Source organism: Oreochromis niloticus, linkage group LG5, assembly GCF_001858045.2.
Source record: "Oreochromis niloticus isolate F11D_XX linkage group LG5, O_niloticus_UMD_NMBU, whole genome shotgun sequence".
NCBI classification, from domain to species: Eukaryota; Metazoa; Chordata; class Actinopteri; order Cichliformes; family Cichlidae; genus Oreochromis; species Oreochromis niloticus.
In genome coordinates this window covers 20,449,370-20,467,101 of record NC_031970.2, presented here as the reverse complement: position 1 = coordinate 20,467,101, position 17,732 = coordinate 20,449,370, and the positions used below count along the sequence as shown (strand labels likewise).

The 17,732-nt window shown below is 36.6% G+C and overlaps 1 protein-coding gene and 1 long non-coding RNA gene across 2 annotated transcripts; both read left to right on the top strand.

Annotated features, from left to right (window-relative positions):
- The first annotated feature begins 2,200 nt into the window (after nucleotides 1–2,200).
- LOC100692131 (inter-alpha-trypsin inhibitor heavy chain H3) lies at nucleotides 2,201–13,242 on the top strand. Its single transcript, XM_019358846.2, has 20 exons — nucleotides 2,201–2,367; nucleotides 2,730–2,890; nucleotides 3,022–3,126; nucleotides 3,387–3,549; nucleotides 3,645–3,755; nucleotides 4,764–4,892; nucleotides 5,000–5,116; nucleotides 5,225–5,393; nucleotides 5,482–5,592; nucleotides 5,747–5,928; nucleotides 6,030–6,209; nucleotides 6,296–6,417; nucleotides 7,310–7,554; nucleotides 8,018–8,053; nucleotides 8,197–8,238; nucleotides 8,720–8,830; nucleotides 8,919–9,096; nucleotides 12,455–12,603; nucleotides 12,803–12,887; nucleotides 12,978–13,242. Exons 1-20 carry the CDS (start codon nucleotides 2,296–2,298, stop codon nucleotides 13,090–13,092), a joined length of 2,583 nt encoding a protein of 860 aa, XP_019214391.1. The 5' UTR covers nucleotides 2,201–2,295; the 3' UTR covers nucleotides 13,093–13,242.
- Nucleotides 13,243–17,378: 4,136 nt separating this feature from the next.
- Nucleotides 17,379–17,732, top strand: LOC109202203 (uncharacterized). The gene is made up of 2 exons (XR_002062152.2): nucleotides 17,379–17,536; nucleotides 17,625–17,732. It is a non-coding gene; the product is annotated as an uncharacterized LOC109202203 (long non-coding RNA).

The following is a 17,732-nucleotide window of genomic DNA, read 5'->3' as shown; positions in this document are numbered from 1 at the left end:
GAAAGTTTGTTTCCCTCTCACCAGAATCATTTTAGTTTTTTGGACAATGTCATTTGTCAAACCTTAATAGGTGGTCTGTATTTTTACACATTACAGACACCATAAAAACATTAGTGTCACGATACTGACTCATAATGTGTTTTTGCAAGGTAAACACAGTAGAACCATCAGAATGAACAGTACTTACGTGCTGTTATTCAAAACATCCATGATAAATTACAGATTAATACATTAGCTTGTTAAACATTTCCTGGACTCCAACATTTCTTCTTGGAGAGTTTTGAAGACACCACCAAAGAACCGCATGGCTATTTATTGATAGACCTCACGCCAACCTGCCCAGAGTGGGGATACTGCCTGAACAGCAGCTTTGTCTTTTTATTTTAAGAGGAAAAATAACCAAAGAAACCAAAAAGTAACCCTTACTTTTTCCAAAGACACTGATAGAAGATGTTTGGACTCTGGATTAGAGCCTGGTACCGACAGTTTTTGATGATGTCTTTTTTTTTATCTGTCTGCTGATCTCTGGTCTGGGCCTCTCCTTATTGATGCATCTCTCTCAGGCTCGTATTAATCTTGGGGGTGACAGTCAAAGTCAATACTGCCCAGTCAGAGGCTGTTAAAGTGACTCTGGTTGTTAGCAGTTTAAAAAGTTCATGACTTTAAACTGGTAGAGGTTCAGTTCTGGGACAGAATTTAAAGCCCATTGTTCTTCCAGAGTTTCTTCAGCTGGTTTATAGACACTGCAAACATATATCCAAAGCTTCTCTGGTGTAGATGCCCTGTTGTTTGTGTTGGGCTGAGCAGCGAAAGGCTGCAGGGCCTCATGCCCACAGTGGTGAAAAGTTCTCATTCTTCGTAGCTGATTTCTCAGTTAAATTTTAGTGTTAAAGTAATTTGTTATTTATTTGCACTCTCTCCTCCCCTTGAAACTAGGTTGTGATGTTGACAATTTTTTTTTATTGATCTGGTAAAAGCCTGCCTTGCTGCTCTTCTCATTAGCAGAGATTAAGGCCACCCTCTCTTTGAATTACTTTATTGGTGCTTCAGGGAGGAGCTCCAGCTCGCTGGTTTGACACATAAGGCTATTTCCAATACGTAAATGTCAAGCAAGCAAGAACCTGGTTTCTCTCTCTGACCTATGGCTTCAGGTGACAGGGTGTCATAACCCCCCAACAGCTGTTACTCAATGATCATCTACAGAAAAAGTTATCAGTTTTCTCACTGGTTGAGTTTGAGGTGAGGGCCATCCTTACTTACTATTGATGCTTTAAGGAGGAGCTCCAGGTCGCGGCTTGAACCCTCAGGGCTTCTCATTAGCTGCTGAGTGACCGTTGTGTGAATATCCAGATGTCTCTCTGGACTCTCTCACTGGGACGTCTGACTCACACAGAGTGTGGGAGGGTCTAAGTTTCACTTCGATTGTGATCTAATTTTGCATAAAAAAACCAAATAAAATTAATTATGCACTTCCAATGGGGTACAAATTATCCAGCTTTCACCATCACTACTCCTCTATGTTGTTATAAAGCCTTACCTATGTAATATCGTTCACACACACACACACACACACACACACACACACACACACACACACACACACATCCATCATCCAACCGTGAATAAAAGCAGTTATGAAAATAATGTGTGCCCAAAACACAAGTATAAATTATCGTTCCATACATTTCATTTCTGACTAATACATAAGTTAAACATGAATTATTATTATTATTATTAATACTTTATGACATGTGATAAAATTTATGATTGTCATAGATTTTATTACTTCCCATCACAAAGACCATTTCGACAAAATTGACATCACATCTCTCGTTTTTTTTTCCTGTTTTTTTTCCAGACCTCTCCAGTCCTTGTCACATTCATACTGTTTCAAAAAAAGCTGTTCATACTTAAATAAATATGTCATACGTAAATAAACTATTTTTGGCCTGAGACAATAATATTAGTCACATTCACCAACAGTGAAAAGCTAGATTGCTGATCTTTGATTTGTCAGAATGCTTATCACAAATGAAAAAGACAGCTGTGGGACCAAAGTTTGGCCACGTTTGGCTGAAGCGCACACGTTTTGACCCTCAATGTAAATATTAAAGGTCTAATAAAGTGCTGGGTAAGCAGTAAATTACAGTTTCCTGGGAATGTTTGTGTGACACGGTGTTTGTGTAAGCGAGTGAGTTTGCCCTTTAAAAAACACTGTGTGCATAATAACTGTGTCCTTGTTTAAGTTCAAAAGAGCGTTTCAGCTGCTTTGCTGGTATTTTGGTTAGAGGCATCATGGGGAGAGCTGTGGTGCAAATCACACTCATAGGACTCCTTTTTGCTTTGGCCTCCACACTGCCAAACAAGGTAAGTTCAGTAGACATAAAGGACCAAAAGAGCACTTCAAGGGAACAGAATAGAAGATAATGTAACGTCTTTTGAAGTGAAGAAATACTGACCGTGTGTACATGTTTACTTTATCATGTGTTTAAGATCAGGGTAAAAAGTGGTCTATGAACTTATTTTAATGTTTAGAGCTTGGCATTTAATAAAGGTGCTGGTCAGTGCTAGATTAAGGATCAATTGGCCTTTCCCATTAAGTGATTTATTCCTAGATATGTAATTATAACTTGCAATACTGTCATGTTATTTGGACATTAAAAAGACATGAAGAGAGGCTTTTTTTGTTTGTTTGTTTTTGGTGAAACGTGCCTCCTGTGTTTGCTCAGGATGACTGGGACATCTACAGCTTTCACATCAACTCCACAGTGACCAGTCGTTATGCCACCACTGTCATCACAAGCCGTGTGGCCAATCGTATGGATGAGTCAAAGGAAATTGAATTCCATGTTCGGCTTCCCAAGAATGCCTTCATCAGTAAATTTCGAATGTGTGTGAAGTTAAAATAATCTGTAACCATCCAGAGACATTTGCAAATAAAGAATTCTACACTGAAGAACAAATTACAGGATATTCAGCAGTGTGTGCATTTACATAAGGGCTTCTCTTGGTCCTCTTCAGGTTTATCGATGGCCAAGTTTATGATGGTGTTGTGAAAGCTAAGGAGCAAGCTCAGCAGCAGTACACTGAAGCTGTGTCCCGTGGTGAAAGTGCTGGACTTGTCAGGTATTAACTAAATGATTAATATTATAGGTATTGTACAAATACACTGAGTGTTCCTTTGGATAAAGAAGAAGAAAAAGAAAATATTTCTGTCATTGAAAATTAGTTGGGTCTGTTCTTGTGTTTTCTCTTCTTTCTTCATTTCTTTAAAATAATGTTAATGCGAATGCAAATAGGAAAATATAATTTGAGTTAACCTTACTCCCTACTCAAACTACAGCCATAATTACAAGTAAGTGAAATGATCATTGTTTCTGCTTTAGTTCTGTAGGAAGGACTCTGGAGGAATTTAAGACCTCAGTAACTGTGGCTGCTCACAAAAAGGTCACTTTTGAACTCACATATGAGGAACTGATGAAACGCACACATGGCAAGTACGAGCTGCAAATCCATGCTCGACCCATGCAGCCTGTCAGAGACTTCAAGGTGATTGTTTTGTTGGTATCTATTAGTGGAAAAATGCTGAAATAACAGCACACATGATGAGATCTTTTGTTTTATTATATTGTATTTAATATCAGGTGGATGTGCACATTCACGAGGAAGCTGGCATCAGTTTCATTGATGTGAAAGGAGGCCTGAGCACCAAAGCCCTCGCTAATGCCATCACCAAAACACATGCAGATAAACAGGTACTGAAATCTTTTTGTTGTAATACAGTAAAAAAAATTATGAGCTTTCTAACAAGAGACAGTTTGAGGTACTAACAGGTTGTTATTCATTTGAAGTAAGAGGGAGCTTGATCTTAGTGTATAATGTATGAAAATAAATGGAGTAAAATGCACAAATAATCATTATTATTTGGTGTGCAATATAGACTGTCAAATCAAATGAAATCAGTAGAATTGCAAAACCTTTTGACAAATAATTTGAAAAATAATTCCAAAACCATTATTGGTCACACAGCATAGAACTGAACATTGGTTAAAAATCTCACACACCTGTGGAGGTGCACACTGATCATTAGTTTTGATTATGTTCACTTTGGACAAAACTGCCTTGCTTTTGTGTGTGGAGCCAAACATGGTGAAGTTCCATAAGTCTATGTTCCTTAAACCTGAAAAAGTTGTCTCAGGAACCATTTGTATCCAGAAAGTGAAAAGGTCAGTTCTTACAAACTGCTTCAGGCAGTTTATAATTGCTTGAAACAGCAGGTAAAACTGCATGAGTTGCTATTTTTTATTCTTATTATCTTTCTTCTTTTCTTCTATACTGTCTTTTCAAATGACTACCTCTCAACTATTGGCACTATAGAGTCCAGTGTTTATCACCTGGAATCCACAGAGTTGATTGGCTGAGTGGCATTACATGAAATGGTTTAACTCACATTAAATTTGGCAAGTGCGTTTTCAAAACCTGGACCATGGTCCACCTGTTAGTGACCTCTGGGTTAAAGTTTTGGTTCTTGAACACATATTTGTAGATTCTTATCTCATTTTTTTCTAAAGGTTAGGCTTCTCCGACACTCTTTGTATGTAAAGTCATGTTGCATTAATTTGAGACAAATGAGTAATTCTGAGAATGTTTAATTTGCGATTTTTAACAATACAAATATCAGCCCAAATCGGAAAACAGAAAATAAAATCACTGACATCGCTCTCTTCCAAGTTTCTAAACACTGTGATTCACTCTGTTTCCAGGCGTGGGTGTATTTCTATCCAACAGTCGACCAACAGAAAATGTGTGACAGCTGTGGAGATCAGGGTATGAATGGAGATCTGGTTATTGTTTATGATGTTAACAGGGACAATGGACTGGGACACATCAAGGTAAATCCTGGTCTTTTAGCAACACAAACTGTATGATTTGGACTAAAAAGCCTCTTGAATAATCCTATAACCTATCAAGTTTATTTTTTTTAATAACTCCACCTTAGAAATCTGACGGGTACTTTGTTCATCATTTTGCACCATCTGATCTTCCTCGGATACCAAAAAATGTCGTCTTTGTTATTGATCAAAGTGGCTCAATGTACGGCAGAAAAATTGAGCAGGTAAAGTATTTGAAGGGTTGGTTTCTTATATGATTTTATTTATACTTTTTTCTTTTTTTTTAAATTTTAACTAACAAAAATGTCTGTAAATTATGTTTTCTTACCCAGACGAGGATCGCATTAGTCCACATTTTGAATGATCTGGCAGAAGATGATCACTTTGGTCTGATCACTTTTGATGACAGAATTTCTTACTGGAAGCGAGAACTCGTTCAGGCCAACAGGAAAAACCTGGAAAGCGCCAAAAACTTTGCACGCAATATTCAAGACAGAGGATGTGAGATTTTGTATTAAATACATATTTTGAAATATAAACATTGGGCCAATGAACAGTGTACTGAGACTTTGTTGCTGTTGCATTTCAGCCACAGACATAAATGAAGCAGTGTTGCAAGGAGCACGTATGCTGAATGCACATAACAGAGAAGGTTCAGCATCTATCCTTATACTCCTCACAGATGGAGACCCAACCTCAGGTTATAATAAAGCACATCTGTAAACAAATGTACACAAATATTTCATGAAATTGAGGTGTTTGTGAGCTTATTGTGATTAACCGTCCTGATTTATTATGAATTATAAGCGTACATTATTTCTGAGCTGAGCTGACTGTGTCTTGTGTCTTTTTAGGGGTGACAAATCTGGAGAATATCCAGTCAAATGTAAGACAGGCTATTGCGGGCAAATTCCCACTGTACTGTCTCGGTTTTGGTTTTGATGTTAATTTTAATTTCCTTGAGAAAATGTCGCTGCAAAATAATGGTGTGGCACGGCGGATTTATGAAGACTCTGATGCTGATTTACAGCTGAAGGTATTTAAATTATAGATACTCTTTTATGTGATTTGAAACCCTGAGAATTGAAAGAAAAGAAAGAGCATGATTTGTATCACTTCCACGCTGTATGTCAACAGGGTTTCTATGAAGAGGTGGCCACACCTCTACTGACAGATGTGACAATGATCTATGTGGGTGGGACCAATCTAACCCAGACTTACTTCAGTCACTATTATAATGGTTCTGAGATTGTGGTGGCCGGTGAGATCACAGATAATAACATTGAAACCTTCACCCCTCAAGTTGTGGCCATTTCAGTAAGAATCAATCCACAGGACTTATCAGCAGAACTCTTCTTAAACCTTTTTTACGATAGACTGACGATACACTTAATTTATTACAGAGTAATAGAAGAATAATATTCTCTAACCCAAATGAAACCGTGGAATCCACTGGAACAGTGTCTGATGATCGTATCCAGAGGGTTTGGGCGTACCTCACAGTTAAACAGCTTCTGGACAAAGAGTGAGTATAATACATGCCATCTTTCCTTGTATGACTCTTAAATGTGTAATCAGCTTTTATGTCTTTAAAGTTTCTACCGTTACATCAGTGTCTTCAAAACACTATTTTTTTTTTTATAAATCAAAACTGTTTATTTATTTTATACTTTGCTTTCTTTACTTTTCAGATATTTTAAGCATTTATAATCATGGAATGCTGTTTAGGATCACATTATATATACATTATAAGAAAAGTCTGGATATATTGAATGGATGTCTGAATATATAGAATTAAACTCAAACATATAGACTAAAACTTGAATGTATAGAATGAAATTTGAATGTACAAGGTGTCAAAAAGACAGGTGAACTGCAGTAACAGTAAATGTTTTAAGTTTGTTAGATCAGGGCAACAGGTTGAAATTTAGTCCCAAAATTCCAAGTAGAAGTCTGTTAAAGGGACATCAGATAATATGGCTGCAGTAATAAACTGTGTTCTCTTCATTGTTGGGTAGTTTAACATCAACATCTCCATTTCTTACCTTTCTATTAAACATCTCCCATATAAAATTATATTAGTACAATTATGTTTGTTCATCTCCCTAAATTTCAAAAGCAACTTTTTTTCACATCTTTTTAAAGGCAGAGTTTTTACACTTAATCATAAAAGTATGTGTCTCAGGAGCTAAGGATTTGGACAACATAGGCAGCCAGGCTGTCTATGGTCTGGTAATGGATCTCCATGATTTGGTTAGACTTTATTTTCCCTGTAACAAACAATAGATTGTGTGTTTTTGGTGAATTGACTTTCTGTGAGGAAAGTCTCTAAGATGCATATTTTAGGACATGGGTTCAGCTTAACACCTGTAATGTGTGAAGTTACATACAACACCATTTTATACTTTGTCACACAGGCTTCAATTATCTGGACCTGAGAAAGAGAAAGTGAAGAAGGAAGCTATGGAGCTGTCACTGAAGTACAGCTTTGTGACTCCTCTCACATCTATGGTGGTCACAAAGCCTCCAGGAGAGAACACAGATGTGCTTCATAAACCCAAGGAAGGTGAAACATCACAGAGATGGCCGTCGCCAGGAGGTCAACCCAATTTAGCACACCTTACTCCTGCTAGTGGTTATAGTGGGCGGTGGGTTCTTTCTGGTGAGCAAATCAAACCAATACAACAACATTCTCCAGTTCAGCTGAGGAGACGATTGCTTACAGTTCAGAGATGTTCTGTGAATGAAATAAAGGGAGTATGAAACAGACTGAGTCAAATAGATGTGAGTCAGACAGAAGCAGGATGTAAGATGCAAGCTGAGACAACTTAAACTGGGAGGTACAACCTAGTGGCCAGGTTGGTGTACAGGAACACCTGCTGTATATGGATTACAAATCCCCATGGGAGACACCACTAAAGGTGTGTGTGTGTGTGTGTGTGTGTGTGTGTGTGTGAGCTGTTTAAAGATTTAGTTTAGAACTTTAGTGTCAGAGCATGGATGTTAATAAAAGCATCAATTAAACTCAATTATAAATGAATTAATTATCCTTATTTATTATGATATACTCTGCAGCTTTGCAATATTAACTTTATGTAATTAGATGTGTGTAAATGTTTTTACAGCTGATTACGGCATCGCCTATGTTCTCGAAAATCCAGGTACAGTATCGCATTGATGGAATACTTTTTTTGTTCTAAGACAGTCAAAGATTTCTTTTATTGTGTTGTCCAAAGTCATGCAATATCAACCGGAGATCTGAAATTTTCCGGTATGTAACTAGTGCTGTTTAAATTATTTGCAGATTATTCAGAGCCTGTTGATGCCCCGATTGACTTAACTGATGGTACTGTATTGCATAGATGGAATACTTTTTTTGTTCTAAGAAAATCAAAGATTTTAAAGAGGGGACTTTGGGAAAGAATTCCTCCAAAAAAAAGGGAAAAACAATTTTTGGATAAAATGGTCTGTGTGCTATGCATTATGAAGTATCTTACACTTTTATTGGAAAACTTGTATTTATAGGTGAAAATTTTAAAAAAAATCAATATCACCATGACTTTTTTAACTTAAGGCAAGTTTTCTAACATTCTATGACTGCATGGGAAAATTATTATTATTTTTTTTATATATATAAAAATGGATTCATTTTCAGAATTGTGAAATAGAGAAAGTATGTGTTTTATGTTTACTTTTCCAAAATGCTGAAAAAAATTTCAAAAATGCCCAATGCATGAAAAGAGTTGAGTAAGTGTTGATTGCACAGCTCTTTATTTTCAGATTATTTTCAGATTCCAGAGTCTAACTTTGTGTCTCCATACCTCTAGCTCCTCTTCTCCACAGGTTTTTGCTCAACTCAACTGGGAATCAGACTGTTCCACTCTGCTTTTACATCAGTGGAGCTATAATCCTTAAACTATTTCACCACCCCAGCAGAGGTCAGTAGTAGTCTTTCTCATGAGCATTTTTATATTTCTCCCCGAGTTTTTATAGTGGTTAAAGAGCAGGATTTCTCTTTTGTTCTAGACCTGTCTGTTAATGGTGAGCTAGATTCAATTGCAAACGGAGGTTTCAGCAAAATTTTTATTCACATCAAAACTCACCAGCATGTTGAGGTTGACGCTGAATCACAGAGGGTCACTGTACGAGATGGACAGACAGTGACATATCAAGCTGCTGGACAGGATCCCTCGACAGTTGGCAGGTGATTTTGCAGTATAATGGTCAAAACGTATGTTCTCACAGTATTGTTTAGAGACGTGCGCCCTTATTCAGTTCTTTTCCCGGGATTTACATGAGGTGATCAGTGTATACATCTCTGATGTCAACATATCCTGGGAAATGCAACCTAAAAAGGGCAATTTGGGCCATTAATAATTTTAATTGTACACTTTTTTGTATGGAGTATTTTGTGAGATTTGGCCAAATCTCACTAATTTAAACATGTCTGCCATAAAATAAAAATAAAAGGTTCATTTCTATCACAACTACAAACACATCAATAGCAGTGTATAAGCTTCGTAGCACAATATTTACTTGAGTATTTTTAAAATGCTCAAATTATGTAATTTGCTTTAACTACCCTAAACACCAGCTCTCAAGCTGAGGTACCCAGAGAAACTGAGAACATGGTGGTGAGAGGTCTCACTCTTTAGCAACAGGAAAGAAAAAGAATCCAACAAAATTAGTTCTGGATGCAACAGCAACCCTTCAATATTGGAATATTGTAAGACAAATATACCAGGACAAAAGAGGTTTTGAATGGGAAAAGCTAAGAACAACTTGCAGAAAGGCCAAAAATTTGATTCCGTTCATCCAATTCAATTCAGTTTTATTTATACAGCGCCAAATAGTAAGGTAGACCCTACAATAATAGAACTAGAAACGTTTTGTCACTCATCCAAGTGACTTTTTCAGTCTTAGTTGACTGCAGGTTTCCCCAACCTTATAAACAGTACATTTGCACAATGACTGAAACTAGCACTACTGAATGAACAATGGGCTGTGAGGTGTGTTTCTTGATCACTGATATGCAAATTGTCCTGACCATTGATCAACAGCCACTGATTGAAGCATCATCTTAAAATGGCCTGCGGAGACAAATAGGATAAACTTCTTTAGCCATACAACACATGATATCCTTCCATCACCTGTCCCAGCCTGTCCCCACGGTTCAGTTCCAGTCAGTCTCAAGCACATACTAGCTGTGTCCCAATTCAGGGACCACATCCTTCGAAGGACTCAGCCTTCGCTGTCTACGTAGGCCGGGTCCTTCGAAGACCGAGAAGGCCGGAAGTCTGAGGCTGTTAAATGGGATTGTCTAGCCTTAGTCACACTGCTCAGGTTGCCCAGCAACCATGCTTCTAGCCGCTAGAAACATTTTATAGAGGAATGTTTGACAGAAATGAAGGCGAAAAATGATCTTTTTTTGTTTGTTTGTTTTTTCATGAGGTTTTTTTATTTGTTAAGTATCTGCGGCTGAGAACACAGGACTGTAAAAACATGATTGTTGGGCTTCATTTCTATACCGAACAATAATTTTAAGATTAGGTAATAAATAACAATTAGTAACAATTAGTAATAACAATTAATGTTGTTCATAAGACTAGTTTCATCTCACTTTGGTAATGTAAATATAATATGGTCAATATTAGATTTATTGTATTTAATTAAAAACTTACAGCACTGAACTAGAACTCAGTTTCAAATACTGAGCTTCAATAAAGATTCAAGTTGCATTTATTTATATTTCCTATCACTCTATATCTTCATCTCAAACACAATACATCTTTTATAGTGTAAATATAGATGTATATAAGAGAGACAAATATTGTTTTTTAAATATGTTGGCATTATTACATTTGTCTGAATGCTTACATATAGGGGTAAAGAGAAAATTTACGAGCTGGGATAACTGTATGTTTGTGATAAAATGAAAAGTGAAAATGTAGACTGATATATTAAAAATGACCTAATATAAAAATGTTTAACTGCCTTTCATAGTTTTTAACTTAAAGGCCCAGAGTAATCTTTCTGACACTGAAAACACTGGAGTGATAAAATCATTTTAACATTGCCTAATAAGACTGATAATTAGGACAGATAATTGGTTATTTAAACATTTTTAGCAGTCCCTCACAAAGAGGGACTGCTTCTTCAGACACTGCTTAGTTTGTCCTGGTGTATCATCAGGGGTGCAAAACCTCACAGATGATCTGCAGCAGTGGGGTCCATCTGTCCTGACTCTGACCACTTGCAGTTCTCAAACATGGAAATCAAATATGCAATAAGCTGTAGGATTCAAACACAAGTGTAACTTATGTTCATACTTTTATTTAACAATCAGAGAGAAAGAAAAAGAGAGAGAAGGGAAAAGTGCAGGACAGACACAAAGGTGAAAGTCTCAGGTGGTAAACACTACTAAAAAACAGCAACAGAGAATAAGTATTTTCTGTTTGTTATATAAGGAGTACTAAACAAGATGAGTTCCCAGTACATTGGTCCATTGGTCACATGTTAGACTCCTATGATTAAAGCACCTTTTTTTTAGCTTAATGAGTGAACCGTCGGCACTAACATCACTAATGTCATGTGACGTGTTTAATGTTCTTCGTTATTAAAACATTTGCATCGCCTCATAAATAAGTGATATAAAACTCAGTACTTACTTACTTTTAAAAGTTTACTCTTCGGCCACCCCACTTGAGCCGTGTGGCATTTTTTCAAAAAAACTATCCACAGCTGTGCTATGAATCCTGGGATATGTTGGGCCACGAAGGATCCACCTGGCCCATCCTTCAAATCTGGTGAAAAGGAGGACACATTTGTGGGCCGCATTTGGAGCAGCCTTCGAATTGGGACAGCCTTCATCACCAGGGCTGTGATCTAATGGGCCTTCAAATGCGGCCTCCGAGGGATGCAGCCCCTGTATTTGGACACGGCTACTGATTGCTTGTAATACACGTCTAACACATAGCAGATACAACTTGATACACCACCAGGTATTGAGATGTCTTGCAGCTGTAGAGCACTAGAGCACATGCACATGCAGATTTCCCAGAGGTTTAGAGAACAGGCCTGTAGGACAGTCATCAGTCAGGGATACGTGCATGTATGCAGAGCTATACAGAAGCACCCAAGTAAAGATACACTGAAGTGAAGATTATCAGTCTTCCATTGAGTAGCAGGAAATCCAAAGGTGTGTGCTGATATTTTGGGATTGTAATATGCATAAAGTTGTCATTAATTTCATGAAATTCTTTTTACAACTAGTGCTTGAATAAAAGGCCCTGCCCATGGTAAGCTTTCTCAAGCTTAGAAAAGTTTCTATTACGGGTATTATATATTACATTCTATATTAAATTCTCATTTTCTTTTTAGCTTTGTTGAACCTTCCAGGTAGAAGCAGGTTTGTTGGATTACATGGAGTTGTGACACTGTGAAATGTCTATTACAGCCCTCAGTAGGGCAGTAGTCAGCCAAGACAAGTGAAATGATCTGTGAAGGTCTTTCAAATCTTCAAAGAGCTTTAAAATATTCATATAAAGTCCATATTTTTCCAGTGTTACAGTGACTGTGTACAACACTGAAATTCACATTGCAGCTGAAGACATTCTCCTGGTCATCTCACAACATGAGAAAAATGGCCAAAGACTCCTTTGGCCAGTTTTAAGACAGCAACCCTCAACCAACAACACCGAAGGACTTTTAGGTGAGTGAAACGACATGCATGCACATACTTTGTTCATTGCTTAAGAAATTAATGAATTTGTCAGTGTCATGTTAAGAATAAAAACAAAGTTTGCACCGAGCATAGGTGGTTTCTGTAAAAGTATCTTGTTGCTGTGTCTGTTTTAGTATCTGGTTTTCAGTGTCAGCTTTTGTTTCATTGTTTTACTCCCTTTTTCCAGCTGTAAAGCCAGCAGTGTATGAGGTGGTGCAGCAAGTTCCTGTCACAAAACTAAAGATTAAAAACCAAGAGACAGATGTTACAAGGTACATTTTTGTAATGTTTTCAGTTTCTTCATTCAAAACATAAAACTGTTTAAGATTCCACCAAGACATGAGCTTGTTTTTCTTTTGTAGTGACAGCGCTATTGACTACAGCACCGACCCTCCTGTCACAAAGAACTGCTGGCTTATGTCTGCTGACTCTGCCCTGCAGAGACCACTGGCAGATTTTTTCATGGCACAACTTTAAGTGTGAATTATGCTGAATTACTAGAAAATATGTGGTTTAAAAGTAGAGAAAACATTATTATTATTATTATTATTATTATTAATAATAAACTTATTGTGGAAAATGTCCTTCCACCTGTTAAAATGAACAAATAAAGTATCCCAGATTGCAGAATGACTCATGTCTACATCATTTTATTAAAGAAAGAAAAAAAAATAGGATTTGGGGGTTGTGGTGTCAAAATAATACATCCAACCATGTGAATTCTACTGAAACAATTGCACAGAAAAACACCACTGTGTTACTTCAGTGTAACTTCTAATCTGACCCAAATCTAATAAATGACAATAGATAGAGTTGACATTAATAGGCATTTATTCTACACTTTGTTGTTAAACAGAAAGTTAAAACTAATTAGATTCTTTTACTTAAATGAAATATGCTTTCCTGGGTGATTTATCTGAAAGATAGTTATACTATAGAACAGTGTTGTGCCATCTCAGGAGATACATTGACTTTTAAAATTTGACAGACGTGTTGGGCCAGCACCAGATGCATACATATCAAGCATAAACATAAATACGGCATTTCAGTCTTAACACTTGCGTTCACTTTTAGTGGGAACAGTGTTGTTGATCAACATTTTTTTTTCCAATGAATCAAAGTCTGGTGTCAGTTTTGTTGTGGCAATTCTCAGAACAGATCTGAGTGTTCATCACTCAACTGGGACCTGTAGGGTTCTTTTGTTGGTGTTCTTCACACTAAAAGACTGTTCACACACACATGTAGAGCCAAACAACATCAGCATCCTCTGTGTCAGCTTCTGAATGTTTGGACATTTTTCTGGTCTTAAAAATTTTTTAAACTCATCCAGTTTAAGAAAGTTGGACAACACATTGGAGATCAATCAGTTTCAATTGCTACCTTTCATAGTATTTAACTATTTAAGCAACTCCGCCTAATGCGCCAACTGGTGGAATGTCAGGAATTACGGGACGAGGACAAATTAATGTAGTCATAATTATGATATTAATTGATTTGGGCAAGTCTGTAGAAATCTTTGGCAGGCTGGATTAAAATGACCAATGGGCCGGATGTTGCCCGCGGGCCGTAGTTTGCCCAAAAGGTTTTCTTTAACTCTTAGGACCTGGCGTCCACATATGTGGACATCACATTTTGGGTTGTTTTGGTCGAGACAAGGGCCCGATATCCACTTACGAGGATATTATACTGCCACTGTTCTATCAAAATTTAGGAAATGAAATACTGTTTAACCATGTGTGAAACAAATAAATAAATGAAATAAAATAAATGAAATTGTGCATTGCACCTTATTCACTGTTTTACATATCACCTGGCGTTTGTAAATAAATTTCTTGTTCTTTCTTCAAGCAACAGAGTCCCACGCTTGAGTCCCCTAGTTTACCGTAACAACACTATAAAGTCACAATTGAGTAATGATGTGCAAAACTCAAAATGAGAAACAACAATTGTGCCCCTTAGAGCAATATGACTCATTGGAAAGCCATTTGAAAGAGCAAAATTTAGTATTGTGGTCTGGACAACCCAAAATGTGATGTCCCCATATGTGGACGCCAGGTCCTAAGAGGTTAAACTGCATTAATATTTTTAACATATATAAATAAAAGCTTTTTTTAACAAGCCAATGAAAATGTACATGGGCCATTAAACTCTGAAACACTGAATTATTATTAATATTCATTATTAACATCTAGACCGTCATAACGTCTGTTTCCAGCAGCACAAGAACTTGACTCCTATTAATGTCAGAAAGCCTTCAAGAAGCCAGAGTAAAGGTACATTTTTATGCCTTGGGTTAGATCGCATGCATACATACATATATATATATATCTATAGATAAATCTATATCTATATCTATATATATGATTTGACATTTGACTGTACTTGAAATTATTTACATATACAGGGTGGGCCATTTATATGGATACACCGTAATAAAATGGGAATGCTTGGTGATATTAAAGTCCTGTTTGTGGCACATTAGTATATGTGAGGGGGCAAACTCCTCAAGATGGGTGGTGACCATGGTGGCCATTTAGAAGTCGGCCATCTTGGATACAACTTTTGTTTTTTCAATAGGAAGAGGGCCATGTGACACTTATTGGTAATGTCACAAGAAAAACAATGGTGTGCTTGGTTTCAACGTAACTTTATTCTTTCATGAGTTATTTACAAGTTTCTGACCACTTTTAAAATGTGTTCAATGTGCTGCCCATTGTGTTGGATTGTCAATGCAACCCTCTTCTCCCACTCTTCACACACTGACATATATATATATGTATATATATATATATGTATATATATATATATACATATATATATTTGTATATATGTATTGTACATATATGTATATATATATATATTATAAGAAAAGTCTGGATATATTGATTGGGTGTCTGAATATATAGAATTAAACTCAAACATATAGACTAAAACTTGAATGTATAGAATGAAATTTGAATGTACAAGGTGTCAAAAAGACAGGTGAACTGCAGTAACAGTAAATGTTTTAAGTTTGTTAGATCAGGGCAACAGGTTGAAATTTAGTCCCAAAATTCCAAGTAGAAGTCTGTTAAAGGGACATCAGATAATATGGCTGCAGTAATAAACTGTGTTCTCTTCATTGTTGGGTAGTTTAACATCAACATCTCCATTTCTTACCTTTCTATTAAACATCTCCCATATAAAATTATATTAGTACAATTATGTTTCTTCATCATCACTCATCTCCTTAAATTTCAAAAACAACTTTTTTTCACATCTTTTTAAAGGCAGAGTTTTTACACTTAATCATAAAAGTACGTGTCCCAGGAGCTAAGGATTTGGACAACATAGGCAGCCAGGCTGTCTATGGTCTGGTAATGGATCTCCATGATTTGGTTAGACTTTATTTTCCCTGTAACAAACAATAGATTGTGTGTTTTTTGGTGAACTTTGCTGACTTGACTTTCTGTGAGGAAAGTCTCTAAGATGCATATTTTAGGACATGGATTTAGCTTAACACCTGTAATGTGTGAAGTTACATACAACACCATTTTATACTTTGTCACACAGGCTTCAATTATCTGGACCTGAGAAAAAGAAAGTGAAGAAGGAAGCTATGGAGCTGTCACTGAAGTACAGCTTTGTGACCCCTCTCACATCTATGGTGGTCACAAAGCCTCCAGGAGAGAACACAGATGTGCTTCATAAACCCAAGGAAGGTGAAACATCACAGAGATGTGATGTGATGTTAGAATACCTTACTCCTAATACTGGTCAGCTGAGTTTTGCGCTTTCTGGTGACCAAATCAAACCAATACAACAACATTCTCGAGTTCAGCTGAGGAGACGATCGCTTGCAGTTCAGAGATGTTCTGTGAATGAAAGAAAGGGAGTATGTAACAGACTGAGTCAAATAGATGTGAGTCAGACAGAAGCAGGATGTAAGATGCAAGCTGAGACAACTTAAACTGGGAGGTACAACCTAGTGGCCAGGTTGGTGTACAGGAACACCTGCTGTATATGGATTACAAATCCCCATGGGAGACACCACTAAAGGTGTGTGTGTGTGTGTGTGTGTGTGTGTGTGTGTGTGTGTGTGTGTGTGAGCTGTTTAAAGATTTAGTTTAGAACTTTAGTGTCAGAGCATGGATGTTAATATGAGCATCAATTAAACTCAATTATAAATGAATTAATTATCCTTATTTATTATGATATACTCTGCAGCTTTGCAATATTAACTTTATGTAATTAGATTTGTGTAAATGTTTTTACAGCTGCTGATTTCGATCCTAAGATTAGGTCCCATCGTTACATCGTGTCCTATTACTATGCAGGTACTGTATTGCATTGATGGAATACTTTGTTTGTTTCAAGAAAATCAAAGATTTTAAGGAGGGGACTTTGGAAAGAAATTCCTCCAAAAAAAGAAAAGGGGAAAAAATAATTTTTGGATAAATGGTCTTTAGTGCTATGCATTTTCTAAAGTATCTTACACTTTTATTGGAAAACTTTCATTTATAGGCGAAAATTAAAAAAAAAAAAAAATCAATATCACCATGACACTTTCTTAACTTAAGGCAAGTTTTCTAACATTCTATGACTGCATGGGAAAATAATTTTTTTCTTTAAATATAAAAAATAGATTCATTTTCAGAATTGTGAAATAGACAAAGTATGTAAAATTAAAGTGTTTCATTTTTACTTTTCCAAAACTCTGAAAAAAATTTCAAAAATTCCCAATGCATGAAAAGAGTTGTTGATTGCAGAGCTCTTTGTTTCAGATTATTTTCAGATTCCAGAGTCTAACTTTGTGTCTCTATACCTCTAGCTCCTCTTCTCCACAGGTTTTTGTTCAACTCAACTGGGAATCAGACTGTTCCACTCTGCTTTGACTTCAGTGGAGCTATAATCCTTAAACTATTTCACCACCCCAGCAGAGGTCAGTAGTAGTCTTTCTCATGAGCATTTTTATATTTCTCCCCGGGTTTTTATAGTGGTTAAAGAGCAGCATTTCTCTTTTGTTCTAGACCTGTCTGTTAATGGTGAGCTAGATTCAATTGCAAACGGAGGTTTCAGCAAAATTTTTATTCACCTCAAAACTCACCAGCATGTTGAGGTTGACGCTGAATCACAGA